Consider the following 20,167-nt stretch of genomic DNA (forward strand, 5'->3'; position numbering starts at 1 on the left):
ATTACAAGTAATGCTGCTATGAATATAGTTGAACAAATGCCTTTGTAGTATGATTGAGCATTTTTGAGTCTATGCCCACGAGTGGTGTTGCTGGAACCTGAGGTAGGTTGATTCCCAGTTTTCTGAGAAACCAACATACTGATTTCGAAAGTGGTTGTACACGTTTGCATTCCCACCAGCAATGGATGAGTGTTCCCCTTACTCCACATGCTTTTCAGCATAAGCTATCATTGGCGTAGGTGTTTGCTACAGTTGAAAACACTATGTCTCCTGTTAGGGGTCAGAACAAAGACTTCCAGTGCTTAGTTTTCTTTTTCCTTTTGTATTCAACATAGGTTTCCATCCCATAAAAGAGTCCTGTTCATATTTTCATAGGTCTTCCTACTGTAGTTATCTTAACGTAGATAATTCCTCACAGACAGGGGCAGAAGCTTGTGTCTTAGGTGAATCCAAATCTATATTAACATCACTCCAAACCATAAAAATTTATTCTTCTACTTTCTGTATGAAGGATGAATTCTCACTACTTTAATCTACATTGATATCATCATAAAGCAATAAATAGATGTTCAATTAAGACAATGGACTATCCTTCCCAATAAACCTTTCAACAAGTAGATTTATCTGTGGAAACATGTTACTCACATGTGACTCTTACCTAAATGTAACTCTTACTCCATGTGACTCTTACTTTTGTGTGACTCATATATGTTTTTGGCTTCTAAACTGGGTGCTCTTTTTCTGAAGGAAACAGTTCTGAGAACAATAGTTTTTCTGAAGTTATTGGATTGCCACTCTTATTACCGTTCCTTACTATCTTTCTCACTTTGGACAAATTAAGAGCATGATCTAGGAAATAGCTGAGGAACATTGTTTTGAAGAGGTTTGCTATTGGGCAGGGATGAATTCTGCCTTGATCCTGAGTGAGGGTGACCTCTGGTGGACACATTTCATCATCACGAGACCTTGTTACTGTTGTGTTTGTTTTTAAATAATTGTGCTAAATCATATATAGCATGGTTAGTCCATATTTCTGCATCTCTATATTCTATCTATAATACTATTTTACTTAGGCTCAAACCTTAGTCATTTTCAACCATCTGTATCTTGTCAACCAATGATTTAGTATTTAAGCTTTCCTTGCTGACATTATTTGTTGAAGTCCATGAATTAAGAGTCACCAGGAATACGTCTTTAGTCAAACAAAGCTATATTTATCCAGCTTGTAGTATCAAAGAACACACTTGAGGATAAAAGCATGTCAGTCAGAGGAATAGGGATCATTTACTTACTGGGTATAGTTTTAATTCTGTGAGGGATTAGGGGTGTGTAGATAAGGTAATAGTTGGATGCTGTCAAGAATCAGGGACAATTCATGATTGGTGTTAATAATATTTTTGTACTAAAGATGAGAGAGATTAAGCAATGCTAGGTTCATAGGTAGGATAACAATAAACATCCCCAGAGGAGAAAGGTGGAGTTAGTAATGGGATGGAAAACGGCATTTTGCGTTCAGAGAATACCACGGCTTTGGTCTGGATCTCAGCATAACGAAGTACACTGACACTTTGCCATTTTCAGCTTTGCAGTTTATTGATTTTACTCCCTCTATTCATTCTCCTTCTATGCACAATTGAACTTATCTCTTGTATCTGAACAAGCAGCACAGCCACTTTACCTCTCCTTGTTCTCTCACCCTGCCACTCCATAGCTCATTGCTTATTCAGTGAGTAGCTTACCTAGCCACTTTTCTTTTTTTAATTTTAATTTTAATTTTTTAAAAAGAAACTATTTTTTCTCATTTTACATGCCAAATTCATTCCCCCCGCATCCCCTCATCCTGCTCCCTCCATATTTCTTCTCCCCTCATTTCACCCCCCATCCACTCCTCAGAGAGGGTAAGGCTTCCCATGGTGAGTCAACAAAATCTAGCACATTGCTTTGAGGCAGTACCAAGGCCCTCCCCACTATATCTAGGCAGAGCAAGGTAGCCCTCCAGAAGAATGGGTTCCAAAAAGCCAGAAAAAGGAATAGGGATAAATTCTGGTCTCACTGAGAGTGTCCCCACAGTCTGCCCCACTCGTACAACTGTCACCTACATTCAGAGGGCCTAGTTTGGTCCATTGCTGGTTCTCTCACTATCAGGCCAGAGTTGGAAGGCTTCAATTAACTCAGGCAAGCTGTTTTAGTGGGTATCCCCATCATGGTCTTGACAGTCCCAGTAACCACATTTTAGAAAGAACATGACAGAATTTGAGCACTATAACAGGTCCTAGGAAAGTTTCCTGAGAAAATATACTTAATAAATTTCAAAATTCATCTCACGTATTTTAATGTTCAAAGTGTCACCATAGGTATTTACTCCCAGTTTAAAATGTTTTAAAAGCTCATGCGTTCTTGTTCCTGTACTCTTTGGTACCTGGATAATGTTTCTGAAGATATTGTCTCCATGTCAGGCCATACCATATCTTTCTATATTCGATATTTATTTTTTTACATAAAAGAAAATCGTACTTTTTCAGTGTTAGGGCAATGACAGGTTTTAATAAAATCCAGAAACTGGCCTCTTGATAGACCAATCCAAATGGCTAAATAGTTGAGGTAGTTTGTTGAGGTGAGCAGGTCATATTCCCATCCTAAGTACTGGAGGAGCCAGCCACTCACTTGCATCCTGATACATAAATGCACCACTCAAAAGATGCAAGGTGGTCAATTCTCCAAGGTCTGTCGGATTCTGCTCAGCAGTGGTAACTGTCATGAAAATGTAGACTGTTTTCAAACATCAACGTTCCTAAAATCCAACAAATTTCCATTTTATGTTTCTGACTTTATACCAAGCATTAGCATAAAGGATTTTATGTCTTCAAACTATACTGTAAGGATGAACGTTTTTTTCTTTTCAGCCTCATTCCCTTTACACAAAAACAAATATAAATGTACACAATGTAATGCACATATACAAATACATGCATGTGTTTATATATATGTATGTATGTGGTAGCATTTCACCTTTTTATTCTTTTATTTTTTAGTCAGGGTGATAGATATCTGTGCATTGCTGCTTGCTTCTGTGAAACCCAACAGTGGCTACTTATCCAATGCTATGAATTTGTAGTGATTATATTCTTGCATGGTGATCACATTTTAAACCATTGAACTGTGGGAATAATTGCTTAAACATTTTAATATGCTGGGTCCATCACACTGACATAATGTTAGGGACATGTTCATCTGTTTGCTTAGAAGTTAAAATCTGAATGCAGCTTGGTACAGAATGGAATTATAGTTGGCAGAGTTCCACAAAAGTATCTTTAAAATCACATTTTATGTTTTGCTTTGTCACATCAAGATTTCCTCTCAAGGTGAAAATCCCAATAACAACTGAGTATACAGCGATGAACTAGAAAATGAGAGGAAATTTATTCAAAGAGTGAGGGATACACTGGTTTTCTCCCATGAAATTAGTTTATTCTTTTTAGCTTTATATTGCACTTGTAAAAATATTTCTTTCTTTTACCTACCACTTTAAACAGTAAATACCATTGCTTTCAGTATAATCATTAGCAATTCTTAAATCAATTTTAGAAAAAAAGACTAAACATTTTCCACTTTGTACATGAAAAATCTAAAAACCTGGGTATATTAAATGGTTGGGCCAAAGCCACATGTTGCATTACTAGCAACACTGCATTCTGATTTATTGTTTGTATCTTATCCAATAAAGATACAGAGTCTAGGCACGCCTGTCCTTCAGCGCAGGCCTCCGGGCTCCGATTCCGGTGCAGGCCTGGTGTGATCAACAATGCAGAAGGACAGATGCCCACTGGTGCCTTTACATTATCTTGGCTTCGGCTATGCAGCCCTGGTTGCCACTGGTGGGATTATTGGCTATGCAAAAGCAGGCAGTATGCCGTCCCTGGCTGCTGGACTCTTCTTCCGGGGCCTCGCGGGCCTTGGCGCTTACCAGCTGTCTCAGGATCCCAGGAATGTGTGGGTTTTCCTAGCTACATCCGGGACCTTGGCTGGCATTATGGGGATGAGGTTCTACAACTCCAGGAAATTCATGCTTGCAGGTCTAATCGCAGGTGCCAGTCTGCTGATGGTTGCCAAGCTTGGAATCAGTGTGTTGAGTTCTCATCCGTAGTAGCCACACCTGTGCTTGGGCTCCTGAAGAACTGAAACTCCCCAAATGTCCACATTTACAATGTCTGAAGCAAAAAGTGCAGCGTATTTACATATTCTGACACTTTACAAATGTCCACGCAGAGGTGACGATGAGCTTCTGCTGTTGTAACTGGTAAGGGGTGGCGAGTGTCCAGCCTGAGAGCAGATGCTGCCTTCATGCAGTTTCGTTCTTGTGTGATGGCATGTCTCCTTTCTGGACCAGTAGACAAGGATGTCAACAAGGGGGGCCCCAGAGCCACAAGTCCTGCCCAGGAGTGTGTGAAATCTCTTGGTGACATTTGTGATGTGGGATCTTTTGTATAGGTCTGCTATGAAATCATGTTACTGTGAAATACCAGTGAAAATAAAGTTTGTTATTAAGAACAATAACAAAAAAAGATACAGAGTCTATCAGATCCCCTGCTCCTGCTAAGAATGCGGTAAATAACTAATTACAACAGAAGTTGGCCTACATAATTGGTATGGTCATGATGCATACTGATGAAAGGGGAATCCTGAAAACCATGAGGATCTCTATTATCCATTCATCAATCAGGCTGGTTTCTCGTAGGGTTTATTTAATTTAATTCTTATTCTCAGTGTCCTAAAATTCATATTCAAATAAAGACTTAGAATTTAGATTATTGGCTCTTGGCTGCCCATGTTTTCCATGAATTCACATTTAAATGTATGATGGAAATGTAGTGAGATTATGGTAAGAAAGATAAGCCTGTTTATTGATAAAAATGAGGTAAGTTAGTAGTTATTAGGTCTAAGAACTAAAAGAACTGAATAAATGTGTGTGCTAGGTAGTTTTTACTGTCAACTAATAATCTAGAGTAATCTGGTCATGGGGAACCTCAACTGAAAAAGTGCTTAATCAGATTGGTCTGTGGCAATGTCTCTGAGAGATTGTCTTGATTGATGAGTGATGTGGGAGGGCCTAATCCATTATGCGTCACCTCATTCCTAGGCAGGTATTCCTGGGCTGAACAAGAAACCTAGCTGAGCATGAGCTAGGAAGTGAACCAGTAAGCAGCATTTTCCCAAGGTTTCTGCTTTAGTCCTTCCTTTGAATTCTGGCCCTAACTTCACTTAATGATGGATTGTTAGCTGGGATTTGTAAACCGAAACCAACCCTTTCAGCCTTTCGTTGCTTTTGGTCAAAGTGTGTTTTATCATAACAACAGAATGAAAATAGAGCACTGTCTTAGTTTGCTTTTTTTTCTGTGATAAAACACCATTTCAAAAAAGCAACTTGGGGAGGAAAGTGATGTGGGAGGGTCTTCTGTTTGAGTTGATTTCATTGGTTAATAAAGAAACTGCCTGGCCCATTTGATTGGCCAGCCCTTAGGTGGGCGGAGTAAACAGAACAGAATGCTGGGAAGGGAAGTTAATAAATCGCCATGCCTCTGCTCTCTGGGTCAGTCACGATGAAGCTCCGGACCAAGATGGATGTACGCTAGAATCTTCCCGGTAAGGCACCACTTTGTGGTGCTACACAGATTATTAGATATGGGTTAGTCAAGATGTGAGTAAGAGGCTGAAACTAATGGTCTAGGCAGTGTTTAAATGAATACAGTTTGTGTGTTGTTATTTCGGGGCATAAGCTAGCTGATGGAGCAGGGCGGCAGGAACACAGCCTGCAGCTCCATCACTACAGGAAAGGGTTTATTTGGTTTATATGCCCCAGTTACAATCCATCATGAAGAGAAATCAGGGCAGGATCTCGAGGCAGGAAGCTGGAGGCAGGAACTTAAGCAGAAGCCATAGAAGAACACTGATGACTGACTTTACCCTCATGGCTTGCTAGACACTTTCTTATAGCACATAAATCACGTACAAGGGGCTACATGGCCTATATTTGAGCTGACATTAACTGTTTTATTAACATTAACTGTTAATCAAAATACTCTACAGACTTTTCCATAGTCCACCTGAGGGAAATATTTTCCTAATTGCAGTTGCTTCTTCCCAGGTGATTCTAGCTTGTATCAAGTTGATAAAAAGCTAACTAGTACAAGCAAGAAACTTAAGTTGCACACACATTAAGAGTAGAACTGAAGCCCAAATGAGGAAGTAAGAAGTTAGGAATCACTTAAAATTAAGTTAAGGGAATCCTTAAAACATCATCTAGATGCATTTCTTACAGTTCAAAGGAAAAGAAACAGAAGGAAAAAAAGAAGAAAATAGCTGTAACAGATTCACCAACTAGTACCTACAGTCATTCTTTAGTTCAATATTGTAACACCACTACAGAATTCCAATGCACAGACACTTTAAGAAACAGTGAGATTTTTTAAAAAGTCCCTTTAAGAAAAGCATGCTATGAAGTGAACATCTTTCTTCTTAAATTTGGAGAATTGTCATACACAGAGACATAGAATTGAGGCAGGCATTGGAGACAGATTATCTTGGGACCCCATTTTGACTCACATTGAGCACACACACACACACACACACAGACCACACACACACACACACACACACACACACACACACATCAGATTGTAACAATGTACTTGGTAAACTGGTTCCTTCACCTGTACATACTATGGACATGTATTCTTCTCCAATCAAAGCACCTAGAAACCACCAAAATTCCTTACTTCTCCCACTTACATTGGCTATACTTACTCCCATTTCTGAACAATGGTGTGAATTTCTCTTTTTTTTGAATCAATCAGATTTGGGCAGTTTTTTTTTTATTCAAGTACAATTCCAAAATATTTGGGTATGTGCCAAAAGAAGGACCAATCCAGACTTACTTGGTTTGGGGTGCATGTGTAGTACATGTACTAGTAACCTTTTAGAGAGACCCTTTTTATCATTATATACACATAATTGTGTTTACATATGATTAAAATCAAATGGATAATAAAAGGAGTATGCACATTAGAAAAAATATTATACAACTTATCAATCAAAATAGAGAAGCCCCCAAAGTACATTCTTTAGTGACTAAACTCCTTCTCTTGGGTCCTCTAAAAGGAAGCCATGAACGATTTTTGAGGCACTTGAATACTCCCACTCTTGTGGTCTTTTGTCATTCTTGATAGTGCCTCTTTTTATAACCTGCATGACTGCTTTGGTTTTGTTTCAACTGAAGGTGCCTTGCTTTTTTGAAAATCTATGTGCATTTTTATTTTTGATTCTTTGGATAATAGACCTGAAAACACTGGACCCAGACCCCAACTACCAGTGCCAGAATGAGAGCCAACCACTTCATTAAATTATTGAACAAAATAGTTTTACTTGGGAAATTGGTTTTATCTTTTTTTTAATCATAGGGAAGGAAGTTAGGAAATAATAAAACACCACTTAACAACTCTACAAGCAATAATATGAGTCTTTACTAAGAATTGTTAGGTTATACATGGTACATGTCTGTGATCTGGGAGCACTAAGAGATGAAGGCAGAAGTCTGATGCTATCCTTGACTAACCTGTAATATATAGAGAGAAGCTGCTTTCAAAAAGGGAAAAAACACATATATATTGAATATTGGCAGAGGCTGATAGTTCATTTCCTTATTGTCCTGACTTGAAATAATCACACAGAAACTATATTATTTGCAATACTGTTTGGTCAATAGCTAAAGCATATTTCTGGCTCTTATATCTTAAATTAAAATTAACCCATTTCTATTAATCTGTGTATCACCACATGGCTGTGGCTTACTGGCAAGATTCTGGTTGGCTCTGGTGGAGGCATCTATCTCCTGTGGGCAGCTACATGGCTTCTCTCTGACTCTGTCTACTCTCTCTATATATCTCTTTCAGTGTGGCTTTACTCTGTTAAGCCATTAGCTGAGAGCAGCTTCTTTATTAACCAATGGCAATAAAACATACTCACAACATACACCACATCCCCTTTTCTGTCTAAATGAAAAGGAATGTTTTAACTTTAACATAGTAAAATTACATATAACAAAGCAGGTATCAAGCAAAAAATTACAGTTACAATATTTATATCTACTTTATCTTTTATCATAACTAAGAAAAACTGTAATTATAACTATCTGTTCAACTCCATCAAAGATTTTAGAAGGATGTAATATAACCTAAGTAATCAGGAAGTGCATTGTAAACAACTTCCAAAACTTTAGAATTGACAGAGACATCTTGCTGCCTGGATAGTCACCCAAAGTTCTTTTTTAACGTTGTAGGCACCTATATTCAACTTACTAGCCCATAGTATCCAGTAGACTTTTCCACGAGGCAGGAATTTTCAAAGACAGTTCCGCCTGTATTGGCAGTTTGTCAGTCACTTTCTTCTGTATCCTGAAGAATGTCTGGCAGACTCTTTCATGAAGCAGGAACCCTGAAGGACCATCTCACCTTTAGGAAAGTTCAGCAGTCATTTTTCTGTGGGTCCTGCATATCCAGTTCACACAGCATACCATCAAACAGTCCAGGCAAGAGAAGTTTCTTGCCCAAATGGCTAACAAACTCCATAAGGAGTTTCTTCAATGCCTATCGTCCTCTTGAAGTGATTGGTGCTGCCAGGAGCAGATGTGTCTCATTATCATGAAAAGTCTAAGTTTTTAAAACATTTTCAATGCCATGTTCTGACGGTCTCTTCAAGAGTTGAAGAATAGCTTTCTAACTGAAATATCTCTTTATATATCTAGAAAACCTAACATGACTAGAAGCTTGACTATTATAGATGATTATCCATTTACCTATATTTCTTAATTATACATTACATTTTTAATGAGCTTCATAAACATATACTTTAATCAAGAGCAGAAATGTACATATAACAAAATTGACCTTAAATTTGTATCAATAAACCAAGAACCATACCAATATAGATATAGTCATATCTATAGTATATCCCCATTTAAATGTAAACAAACATTTATAAACAATCATTTAGGAAGTTTGAGTGTAGTTACTGGGGGAAATTTTGAATAATAATTATTAATTGCTTTTAAAAACAACTCTTTTTGAAATTTGTTTTCACTTTGTGTGAGGCAGGGTTTCACTATGTGTGTATCCTGATTAGCTTGGAATTTGCTATTTCACCCAGGTTGTCTCTGCTTTTTGAGTGCTGGAATTACACTATATGCTACCACATCTGACTCCAAGTAAGTATTTTTATACTAATTTAATATTTAAGCCTGTGAACACGTTACTTTGATGGAGATATTTTTGATACACAAGGGGAAGTAACTACTTTTTCCAAACTTTTTATTTTGTGATAGAATGGGGAGTAAGACATAATCAGTGAGATTGTATTATAAGCTCAAAACTTGGATGAAACAGAATTTTCGTCAAATGATTTTTCATTAGTTCCTAATCTATTTAAAATGAATAGCAGGTGTTAAACCATAAAACTAAGAGACATTTGGCTTCTCTTCAATGCCTCCATTTTAGCTTCTTGGTGACTCATCCTGAAAATAGGAGTTAGCATGCCAGAAGCGAGAAGTGAAAAGTTCTACAATATACACCAGAACCAAATCCTCTGTAGTTACTATTTTAGATGGATTGCATTATTACTTTATTATTTTGTGTAACTAATTAATAATTGGCATGTTCAAAAAAACCTCAATATTATTCAAAGTAAGCACAGATTCATTATAAAATCCACTGGGCATTCCTAAGGAGAAAAAATTGTTACTGGTGTACTTATTTCATATCTAAATCTTCTCTAAGAGGCATCCTGAATGATCTGTCCCTCAGTTTGCCTGACATGTAGATCATAAAAATGTGAGCATTTAATGACCATCCAGGACACAACTTATCATCCTCCCTACTGTCACACCTGAACAATTATCACTGAAATGACAGACCTTTGAAAACCTACGTTGTATCCAACTCATTAAATCAATCTGGACTCATGGAAAGGTTGCATGGTTCACATGGAGACAGCAATGCTGGATGCCTTTTCTCTCATTATTTCCTATGGGTCCTGGAAAGCAACATTGCTACTGGGAGCCTTTTAATTGTCTCTATACCAAGAAGCCCAGCTGTGATATGACATTCATTCTCTGCCTGGGAAAGGCCATGTGATTTACACAAAGGGGAAAGTGGGAATGCTGACACCCTCACTCTGAAGTGAGTGAATACTTAAAACACTGCTGTCATTGCACCTGACTGGTAAATAGTGACTTGAGAAGCACAAAGCAAATGAATTTTTCAGTTATTTTGCTTCTGACTTAAAGATGCCTAAACAAAGACTACCTTAGCCTCAAAAGCATATCATATTTAGTACAACCATCTGTACCATGTCCTAGAAAATGTACTAATATTAATAATTTATACTAAAATATTTCATGAGTATCCTTAATTTTTATTATTTTATCACTAATTACATGAACTGAGATTATAATTACTGACTTTTCTATATCCTAATTATAGGGATTTTATAGGTAATTTTCTCATATTGTGTCCTTTCCTCATCTCTAAAATGCGGTCCTGGGCTAAACCATAGTGCACATCTTATTTATCCAGCCCTTCACAATTATGTCAAAACTTTTCATTTTGTAATAGTCAGCTTTTCAATGTTTAGGAAGCAGGTGTTTTTCCCCAATACAAATTCACATTTTTTATTTTGTTGGGAATAAAGCATATCTCTTAACACTGGGAACAACCCACTTGAATGCAAGGCCATGGATGGCTGTGCCATCTAGATAGAAAATGTGTTCTCCAGTTCATCTCAGCTTTGCAACCCAGAACTCTGTTTACTTACATCTGACATACTTGGCCTATTACATTGTCATCCCTGTGACCATGTTTGTGGTGTCTTGATCCCAACTTCTAAAATGTTTAAAATTCATTACTTTATTCTCAAGAGAGGTCAAGAATAACTTAGTCACAAAGCAAGATGTTCGGTAAATTCCTAAGCTGTGTTTATTTTTAATTCCTGAAATGTTTGATTGTTTAGAGTTCATTGAAAAGGCTGGTGCTTTCTTGGCTCTCAATGGCATCCAGGCAGATCTGAGAGGCTAAACACAGTTCTTTGTCACAGAGATTTCAGTAATATAGTACCTCTCATCATCAAGCCAGGAAGGAGAGTTTCTCCCTCCAATTATTATATAGCCTTTATTCAGTCATTAAAAAAGTGTTTAAAAACACAAAGTTGCACAAGAGATAGTCCCTATTTCTAGGAGCTCACAGGCTGTTAAAAAGGTCAGATAAAAAGCTATTATACTTCTCTATAAATATGTTAAAATGTTCTTTTTCACTATCTAGGACATTATGTGTATATATTAGACTATATTTACTTAAGACAATAACTAAAAATTTCAACAAATTATTTAAAACCCTAATATTGTAGATAATGACATCCATTTTCCACTAAATGCTGCTTGTGTTAACTATTATACAAAAGTAACAAGGGAAAAGTGGCTGCTAGGCACAGACTGGTAATAAATTCATGTTTTAAAAAACATTTGTTTATCTTCTCCTTTAAGTAAGATGAAGACTATTGGTGAAGAAGGTATGGCATAGATCTAGGCTAGGTGGTTTGAAAATGCTCTAACCCCAATGGTTGTTAATGGAGATTGCTTATGGAAAAAATACTAAATCAGACAAAAACAAACAAACAAAAAAGCAAGTCAGATCTTTTTATCTTTCTTGAGTTTACCACAGCCTAGCACTTATTTTATTTACCCTATCCTATCTCCATACCTCTCAGCAAAAAATTTAACAATATAAACAGTCACACAGTTTCATACAAACCAAATTATAGCTAAATAATTTATTCTCAACATGGAAAGGTGGAAAGGATACAAACACTTAGAACAATATGATTTTATAAAGGCTGCTTAATATGAATGCTACCATATCTCTCATTGGATGCTAATGAGACCTGTATTTACTCGAGAAGCAGCATGTGGTCTTTAACTAGGAGGGAAAAGTGTTTCCACTACTTCGTTGTAACATTTTTAGCAGGGGGAAGAATGGAAGACTACTCATATGTTTGTTAGAATTATCCAGTAATTTTTTTCTATAAACTCAGAAAAATTCTGAGTGTTTTTTAGAGTATTTAAGAATATTCTAGGTGTGTGTGTTGTATATTTGCACAAATAATGGCACTTATACATATACAATATGAGTGACTATTTCCTTTCTTATTGAAGAAAAAGTCATAATACTTTCTTAGATATTATAGAAAGGAAAACGTGGCCATGTATTTTTATTTATATGTTATGGATCAGACAATCATATTTAAATTACTCAATAATCTTTTTCTAGAGATTATATTATAATTACAATTCTTCCATTCTTTTTCTCCCTGCAAACCCTCATATATACCACTCTCCATTATCATTCAAATTTACAATCTCTTTTTTCACTGTTGCTACGTTCATATATCTATGTGTGTATACATACATATATTCATGCATACAATATACATACATATACACACATATCCTGCTCAGTCATATAAGTTTAATTGCATGTGTGTTTTCAGGGATGACCATTGGCCTTGGGTCAACAATTGATGTGCTCTTCACTGGGAACATCATCTCTTTTCCCACTTCCAGATTTCCTTAGTTGCCCATAGTTCTTTGTATAGGGTTAAGACCTTGTAAGCTTTCCTTGGTTAACTTGGAATGTTCATTGATGTAGTCCTTGCTCAGCTGACATTTGAGAGGTCATGTTGGTGAGACTGTATGGGTGTAGCTCTATCAATATTAGAGACAGTCTCATGGGAAACCCCCATATCCACTGACTCTTAACAATCTTTCAGGCCTCTCTTCCACAATGTTTCCTAAGCCATAACAGTGAGAGTGGTTTGTAGGTATGTCCACTGAGATCAGGCTCCACAATTCTGCATTTTAATTGGTTGTGGTTTTCCTTTTTGCAGACAGAAGTTTCTGTCCTGCCCAGGCCAGCAGCCATTCAGTCACAAAGAAACACAGAGAGTCTTATATTAATTATTAACTGTTTGACCTATTAGTTCAGGCTTATTATTAACTAGCTCTTACAACTTAATCAATAAATCTTGTCTATGTTTAGCCACATGGCTTGGTACCTTTTCTCAGTAGGGCATTTTCATCTTGCTTCTTCTGCATCTGGCTATAGACTGCATCCCTACCTTTCCTTTCCCCAGAATTACCCTAGTCTTATTTCCCTACCTATATTTCCTGCCAGGCTACTTGCCAATCAGTATTTTATTAAGCTAATATGAGTGACAAATCTTTACAGTGTATAAGAGCATTATCCCATAGCAGTTTTTATTAATCTTTCACTTATTTTACATACCAAGCACAGTTTCCTTTCTCTCTACTCTTCCTGTCCCCTCCCCCACCTCCCATCTACCCTTCCATTCACTCCTCTGTTCAGAAAGGGGCAGGCCTTCCATGGGAGTCAACAAGCATGCCATATCAAGTCGAGGCAGGATTAAGCTCCTTTCCCTACATCAAGGCTGGGCAAGGCATTCCAGCATGGGGAATAGGTTCCAAAAAGCCAGATCATGCACCAGGGACTCTAAAATACAGCTAGGTTGTTGTTTTGTTTAGTTGTTTAGGTAGTTTCCATCTGTTGCATCTAGTGAAAAATAAACTTATCTATGGGTAGAGAGAGACACAAGTCTTTAGATTGATGTTAGAGATTATTCTGGTTTAGTAAATTGAAGATTATAGATTATTCTCCAACAGCCATGACTTCATTAGCACTGAAGTTCTTAGTATGAGTTATGGTTTCTTTCTTATTGAACAGGCCTCAAGTCCAACTAGAGAGTTGCTGGTTACTGCTAAGGTATGTGTACCACTACTCAACTCCTAGGGTTATTGTACCATCTATTCCTTTGTGTGGTTCATAGGAATCACAGTTGGGTGCAATTGTTCCCTTTCATTGGCACTTTCTGGTACCATGAAATTTAGTTGTCAGATAAAGGATATTTTGGGTAGTTTAGCTCAGAGGCTTCTGGGTCTTGTTTCTAAAATGCTTGGTGTCTTCAGCAATAGGGATTTATGTTACACTTTTGTAGGAAAATCAAGGGAAGTAATAGCATGTTTTGGGAATCTCCTGGATAGCCATGGCCAATATCCCAAAAAGGGGGCTTTTTATGTTTGGTATTGGGGTTTATGTCAAGAGGTCTTTGGCTCTTGGAGGGAGTTCTATTATCCCAGATGGTAAGGGTATGTCAAATGTATATTTATTCATTGAACTGTGTGTGTTTTAGTTTTCAGATAGTTAAAAATATTATGATTCCTGATGGCGTTTTCAGTAATATATATTGTTATTCTATCCTTCTCTATTCTTCTGTATTTACTTCCCTCCTCTTTAAAAAGCCCTCCCTTTCCTATTCCCCTGTCAAATCACTAAATCCTGGTATCTACCTTTTCTTTTTTTCTCTGTCTGTCTGCCTTCTCCTTCCTAAAGAGCCACACTTTTCCATTTCCCTGATCATATCAGTTTAACAACAATTATTGCTAGCTTGTTCTTTTGTTATTGAAGATGCTATCGATTCGCTTCCCCCTGTATCTTGGAGTTAAAAATGAAAAATGCTCAACATGCTGTGTATTTTCTTCCTTCATTTACTGCTGACCAGCAAGATATTTAGAGTAAAAAGTTTCTCCTCATTTACAGAGATAAGATTAGGGTGTTAACATCTTGGTACTTCTTGGTAAGGAACACTTGGACCAGACAAAAATGAGAGACATGAATTAGCTCTCTATTTTATAACATCAGATATTCCACAGTCTCATGTACACTGAACAGCTAAGAACCGCACATTTACACCTTGCTTGTGCATCTGGATAAATGTAATGTGGATCATAATTCTTTTGTCACAGTGAACTTCCAAACACCTGGAGTTGATCTACTTCTTAAAGTTTTCTGAGCTCCAGGGTTCTAGCTGTTTCATTGGGTAACTGATTTCACCAGGAGATTGGTTCATTTGCAGCATCTTCTTTAAGATCATCCACTAATCTTTCTGGGAACTATAATTTGAGATTAATTTAGTGTCAGTTGTTACAAGAAAACTGTGGGAATTTTCCTTTGTTAGACTCCAGTCAAATATCTAAGTATGAAAACATTGTTGGCAGTAGCACATTCAGCTGAAGTTTAAGGCAGCTTCTAGACGGCAATGATTTGATGTGGAGAGTTTTATGCTATTATTTTCATGCAAGAAGGGGTTTGTTCAGTTACTTTTTATCACTCGAGAAAATGTTAAATTAGATTTTGAAGTCTGTTGGATAGATGTGTATTAAGAAGTGTCAGCGATGGGAAGAAACTTTTTGTACAAGCCTAGAACAGGAAAAGTTGTTTGGATCTGGCTAGATTAATTCTCAAAGTGAAAGAGCACTTCAGTTATGTACATTTCACTAAGTTGCTTACTGTGGTGTCATAATTTGTTTCTTACCAACACTTTATGATCAACTCAACCAGACGTCTAGTTGAATTGCCAGCCCTCTATTTTATGTCTGAACCAATGTTCTTTTACCAGGGTGGGGAATAGAGTAAAACCTTAATTTCTTACAAAACTATATTTATTTATAATGATAATAAGAAACACTTATTCCTTCCCTGCTCCTATATACACCCTTCCTCCATCTCAACCCTCCCACTCCCCCAAGCTCTCCCCAATCCTTCCCTTCTCCCTTCTCTCTCCCCATCTCCCCTCCTCCCAACCCCCCACCCTCATGCTCCCAACTTTTGCCCAGCAATCTTATCTGCTTCCAATTTCCAGGAGGGTCTATATATGCTTTTCTTTGGGTTCACCTTATTATTTGGCTTCTCTAGACTTGTAAACTATAGGCTCAGTGTCCTTTGTTTATGGCTAGAGACCACTAATGAGTAAATACATACCATATTCCTTTTTTTGGGTCTGGGTTATATCACTCAGGATAGTGTTTTCTGTTTCCATCCATTTGCATGCAAAATTCAAGATGTCATTGTTTTTTTTACCACTGAATAGTACTCTAGTATGTATATGTGCCATACTTTTTTATCCATTCTTTCATTGAGGGGCATCTAGGTTGTTTCCAGGTTCTGGCTATTACAAATAATGCTGCTATGAACATAGTTGAACAAATGCTTTTGTAGTATGATTGGGCATCTCTTGGTGGAATTGCTGGATCTTGAGGTAGGATGACTCCCAATTTCCTGAGAAACTGCCACACTGATTTCCAAAGTGGTTGCACAAGTTTGCATTCCCACTAGCAATGGGTGAGTGTTCTCCTTACTCCACATCCTCTCCAGCATTGGCTATCATTGGTGTCTTTGATTTTAGCCATTCTGACAGGTGTAAGATAGTATCTCAAAGTTGTTTTAATTTGCATTTCCCTGATAGCTAAGGAAGCTGAACATGACCTTAAGTATCTTTTGGCCATTTGAACTTCTTCTGTTGAGAATTCTCTGTTCAGTTTAGTACCCCATTTTTTAATTGGGTTATTTAGAATTTTAATGTCTAGTTTCTTGAGTTCTTTATATATTTTGGAGATCATACCTTGGTGTGATGCGGAGTTGGTGAAGATCTTCTCCCATTCAGTAGGATGCCTTTTTGTCTTAATGACAATGTCCTTTGCTTTAGAGAAGCTTCACAGTTTCGGGAGGTCCCATTTATTCACTGTTGCTCTTATTGTCTGTGCTACTGGGGTTATACGTAGGAAGTGGTCTCCTGTGCTCATGGGTTGCAGTCTACTTCCCACTTTCCCTTCTATCTGGTTCAGTGTGGTCGGATTTATATTGAGATCTTTAATGCATTTGGACTTGAGTTTTGTGCACAGTGATAGATATGGATCCATTTTCATTCTTCTACAGGTTGACATCCAGTTATGCCAGCACCATTTGTTGAAGATGCTTTCTTTCTTCCATTGTATAATTTTAGCTCCTTTGTCGAAAATCAGGTGTTCATAGATTTGTGGGTTAATATCTGGGTCTTCTATTCAATTCCATTGGTCAACGTCTCTGTTTTTATGCCAATACCAAGCTGTTTTCATTACTGTAGCTCTGTAATAGAGGTTGAAATCAGGGATGGTAATGCCTCTGGAAGTACCTTTATTGTATAGGATTGCTTTGGCTATCCTGTTTTTTTTTTCCATATAAAATTGGTTATTGTTCTCTCAAGGTCTGTGAAGGGAGCCATTTTAGGGTTGGCAAGAGATTTGGCTCTAGAGGGGAATCCCAGGTGTCCATGGGGATGTCCCCAGCTAGGTTCTTGGGCAGCAGACGAGGGGGTGCCTGAACTGGCCTTGTCCTATAGTCACACTGATTAATATCTCTAATATCACCATAGAACCTTCGCCCAGTGATGTATGGAGATAGAGACAGAGACCCACATCAGAGCACTGGACTGAGTTTCCAAGGTTCAGCTGAAGAGCAGAAGGAGGGAGAAGATGAGCAAGGAAGTCAGGACTGCAAGGGGTTGGACCACCCACTGAGACAGTGTGCCTGATCTAATGGGAGCTCACCAAATCTAGCTGGACTGGGACTGAATGAGCATGTGATCAAACTGGACTCTCTGAATGTGGCTGACAATGGGGGCTGACAGAGAATCCATTGATAATGGCACTGGGACTTGTTTCTACTGCATGTACTAGCTTTTTGGGACCCTAGTCTATTTGGATGCACAGCTTCCTAGGCCTGGATGTAGGGGGGAGGGCCTTGGACTTCCCACAGGTCAGAGTACCCTGCCCTCTCTTAAGACTGGAGGGGCAGGGAGGAGGGGGAGGGAGGGAGCAGGAGGGGAATGGGAGGAGAGTAGGAAGTGGAAATTTTTGAATGGAAAAAAATAATAAATAAACAAAAAAGAAAAAAAGAAACACTTATTCCTTAATAATTAATGTGTTATACAATGAATATCTAAACTTTACATTACATTTGCTGGCTGTCATGATGTACTTCCTATTTGAAGTAATTATATAAGGGCAGAGATTTAAATGTTAATCAGCTTCAATTTTATGGTGCTTAATATAACTTTAGTAGTTACTTCTGCTTCTTAGTTCCAAAAATGAGAATATGATTTTCCTTTTTAGTAAAAATAGATTATACATATATGTCTCATACTTGAGTTGGTGTACCCCCAATCTGGCTGTCTCTTATGGTTCAGTCTATGAGGCTGAATACCTCAGAGTCCCAGTCTGGTACTAAAAATCTGATGGGTTCCTGGAGATCTGCTGCTTCTTAGCCAACAATGGAAGCCTAGAAATACCGATTCACTTATCATCAAAGAATCATCATCATAAAACTGTGACCAAATACAACTTGGGGAGCAAAGAGTTTATTTCATCTTACAGGCCCATCATCCAGGGAATCAGGGCAGGAGCTCAAGATAGTAACCTGTAGATAGGAACTGAAGCAGATGCCATAGTGTAATGCTGCTTTCTAGATTGCTCCAAGACTCATGTTCAGCTATCTTTGTTAAACAATTCAGATCCATCTGACACTTGATGGTACCACCACAAGTGACTTGATTCTTCTACATTAACAAACAATAAGGGAAAATGTTCCATAGACAGGCCCATGGGCCAACTTGATGAAGGCAGTTCCTCAGCTGAAGCTTCCTCTTCTCTTATATATCAATTTGACAACTGAAACTACTATGACTTTTTTTGTAAATGATAAGTTTTAGGAATATTATTTATAAAAAGTCTATCTACACCTATACATAAAGAGATAACCACTTATTTATTTATTGAGTCATTCGTGTAAGAAATATCTCCAGTTCATTGTCAATAGTTGAGGCAGTTGGCTAGATCTGGAGGCAACATCATCAGAACAGATGGTGCAAACTCGTTGCTTTTAGGTTTTCTGTGGTAATGTGTCCTTAGTGGACTATATGAAGTATACATACTGAAGAGCAGAGATTTGACAATGTCAGCAATCCACAGAAACATCTGTGATCAAATGACAAATTCTGTGGGGATTTAAAGCAGAGGGGAGTTAACTGCTCATAATGAGAGTAGTTTTCTTAAAACTGGCTTGATGCCAGGTGCCATCTAATTCCGATATGTGCAACAAATTTGGTAGACAAGTCATGGCAATAACACGGATTTTAAGGTATTTTTTAGTTTTTGTTTTGTTTTCTTTTGTTTTGTGGCAGGTGAGTTTATAATTTAATTGAATTATTTGGAGGGGAAAAAAGAAAAAAGAAATTTGAAGTGAAGAAGGACTTTTAAAAAGCTAAATCTGAGGAACTGGGGACTGACAGTTAAACAGAGACGTTCGATGCAATGTGTGGAACTGCTTCAGACTCAATGACTGCCTCTCTATAAACCTGGCAGCAAATGGCCTGACTTTTAGAGGGAGATTTAAAGTTTGGGTGGGTGAGCATAGCCATCCAGAGAGCAATAACAGCAAAAGGAGGCCCTCTCTCTTTTAGTTTTCATATATATCTTCAGTGGTATTTATTTTACATTCTTTTCCCTGGTTTTTTTTTCACTTTCAAGAAAGTAAGCTAAGCTTACTTTACATCACAAAGTAAGTTAGATATCATTTTGGTACTGTCCAAATAAACATCCTAGTACCACCACCTCTACTCTGTAGAGCAGATTGAAATATCCATTCCCATTCAGATTTCTTCCAGCTATGGGATGGTGACAACAACAATTATGTGTGCATATGTGTATGTACACACGTGCATGTTTATATGAGGCAGAGAACATAATTTGATACTCCACGTTCAAGTTTTTAAAATTTATGTTAGCAAGGAAATCTAATTACATACACAATAAAATAAAATGCTTACCTAAATTTTCATTTGTCTGAAATTAAAAAGAGTCAGTGCACTAGACTGATCACTACAGATATGTTATGGTTTTGGTGCCTCTGAGCATCCCTCAACTGCTCAGAGATCTTGGGAATGTGATATTTAAATGTTTAATTATTAAAAACTTTTCATAACAAAAAGAGACAGGTTGGCTCCTAGCAGCAGCTCTCTGCTCCCTCCAAAGTAGACAGACGTGCACAGAACAACGTCCTTCTACAATTCACAGTGACTGCCGAGCGCTGACCATTGGGAAAAACTGCCTTTCATCTAAACTAAAGACGTCTAGACGTGGATAGGATCGCTGGAATTGATAGCCTAGCTGCTCAGGTCAAGA

General features: G+C 37.6%; 1 protein-coding gene and 1 long non-coding RNA gene across 2 annotated transcripts in view; both read left to right on the top strand.

The window, feature by feature from the left end:
• Positions 1–17,419, top strand: part of LOC119821143 — a 94,081-nt gene extending 76,662 nt beyond the window's left edge. The window contains exons 2-4 of the long non-coding RNA XR_005286581.1: positions 9,199–9,256; positions 13,839–13,877; positions 17,362–17,419. This is a non-coding gene — a long non-coding RNA (uncharacterized LOC119821143). The remainder of the gene's footprint in view (positions 1–9,198; positions 9,257–13,838; positions 13,878–17,361) is intronic.
• On the top strand, positions 3,803–4,230 carry LOC119821142 (transmembrane protein 14C-like). Its single transcript, XM_038340022.1, has one exon. It carries the CDS (start codon positions 3,803–3,805, stop codon positions 4,142–4,144), a length of 342 nt encoding a protein of 113 aa, XP_038195950.1. The 3' UTR covers positions 4,145–4,230.
• Positions 17,420–20,167: the final 2,748 nt, after the last annotated feature.

The sequence above is a fragment of the Arvicola amphibius genome, chromosome 8, assembly GCF_903992535.2.
Source record: "Arvicola amphibius chromosome 8, mArvAmp1.2, whole genome shotgun sequence".
NCBI classification, from domain to species: domain Eukaryota; kingdom Metazoa; phylum Chordata; class Mammalia; order Rodentia; family Cricetidae; genus Arvicola; species Arvicola amphibius.

Excerpts from the sequence above, each read along its gene's own strand:
- LOC119821142 (XM_038340022.1), top strand. The coding sequence starts at position 3,803 with ATGCAGAAGGACAGATGCCCACTGGTGCCTTTACATTATCTTGGCTTC.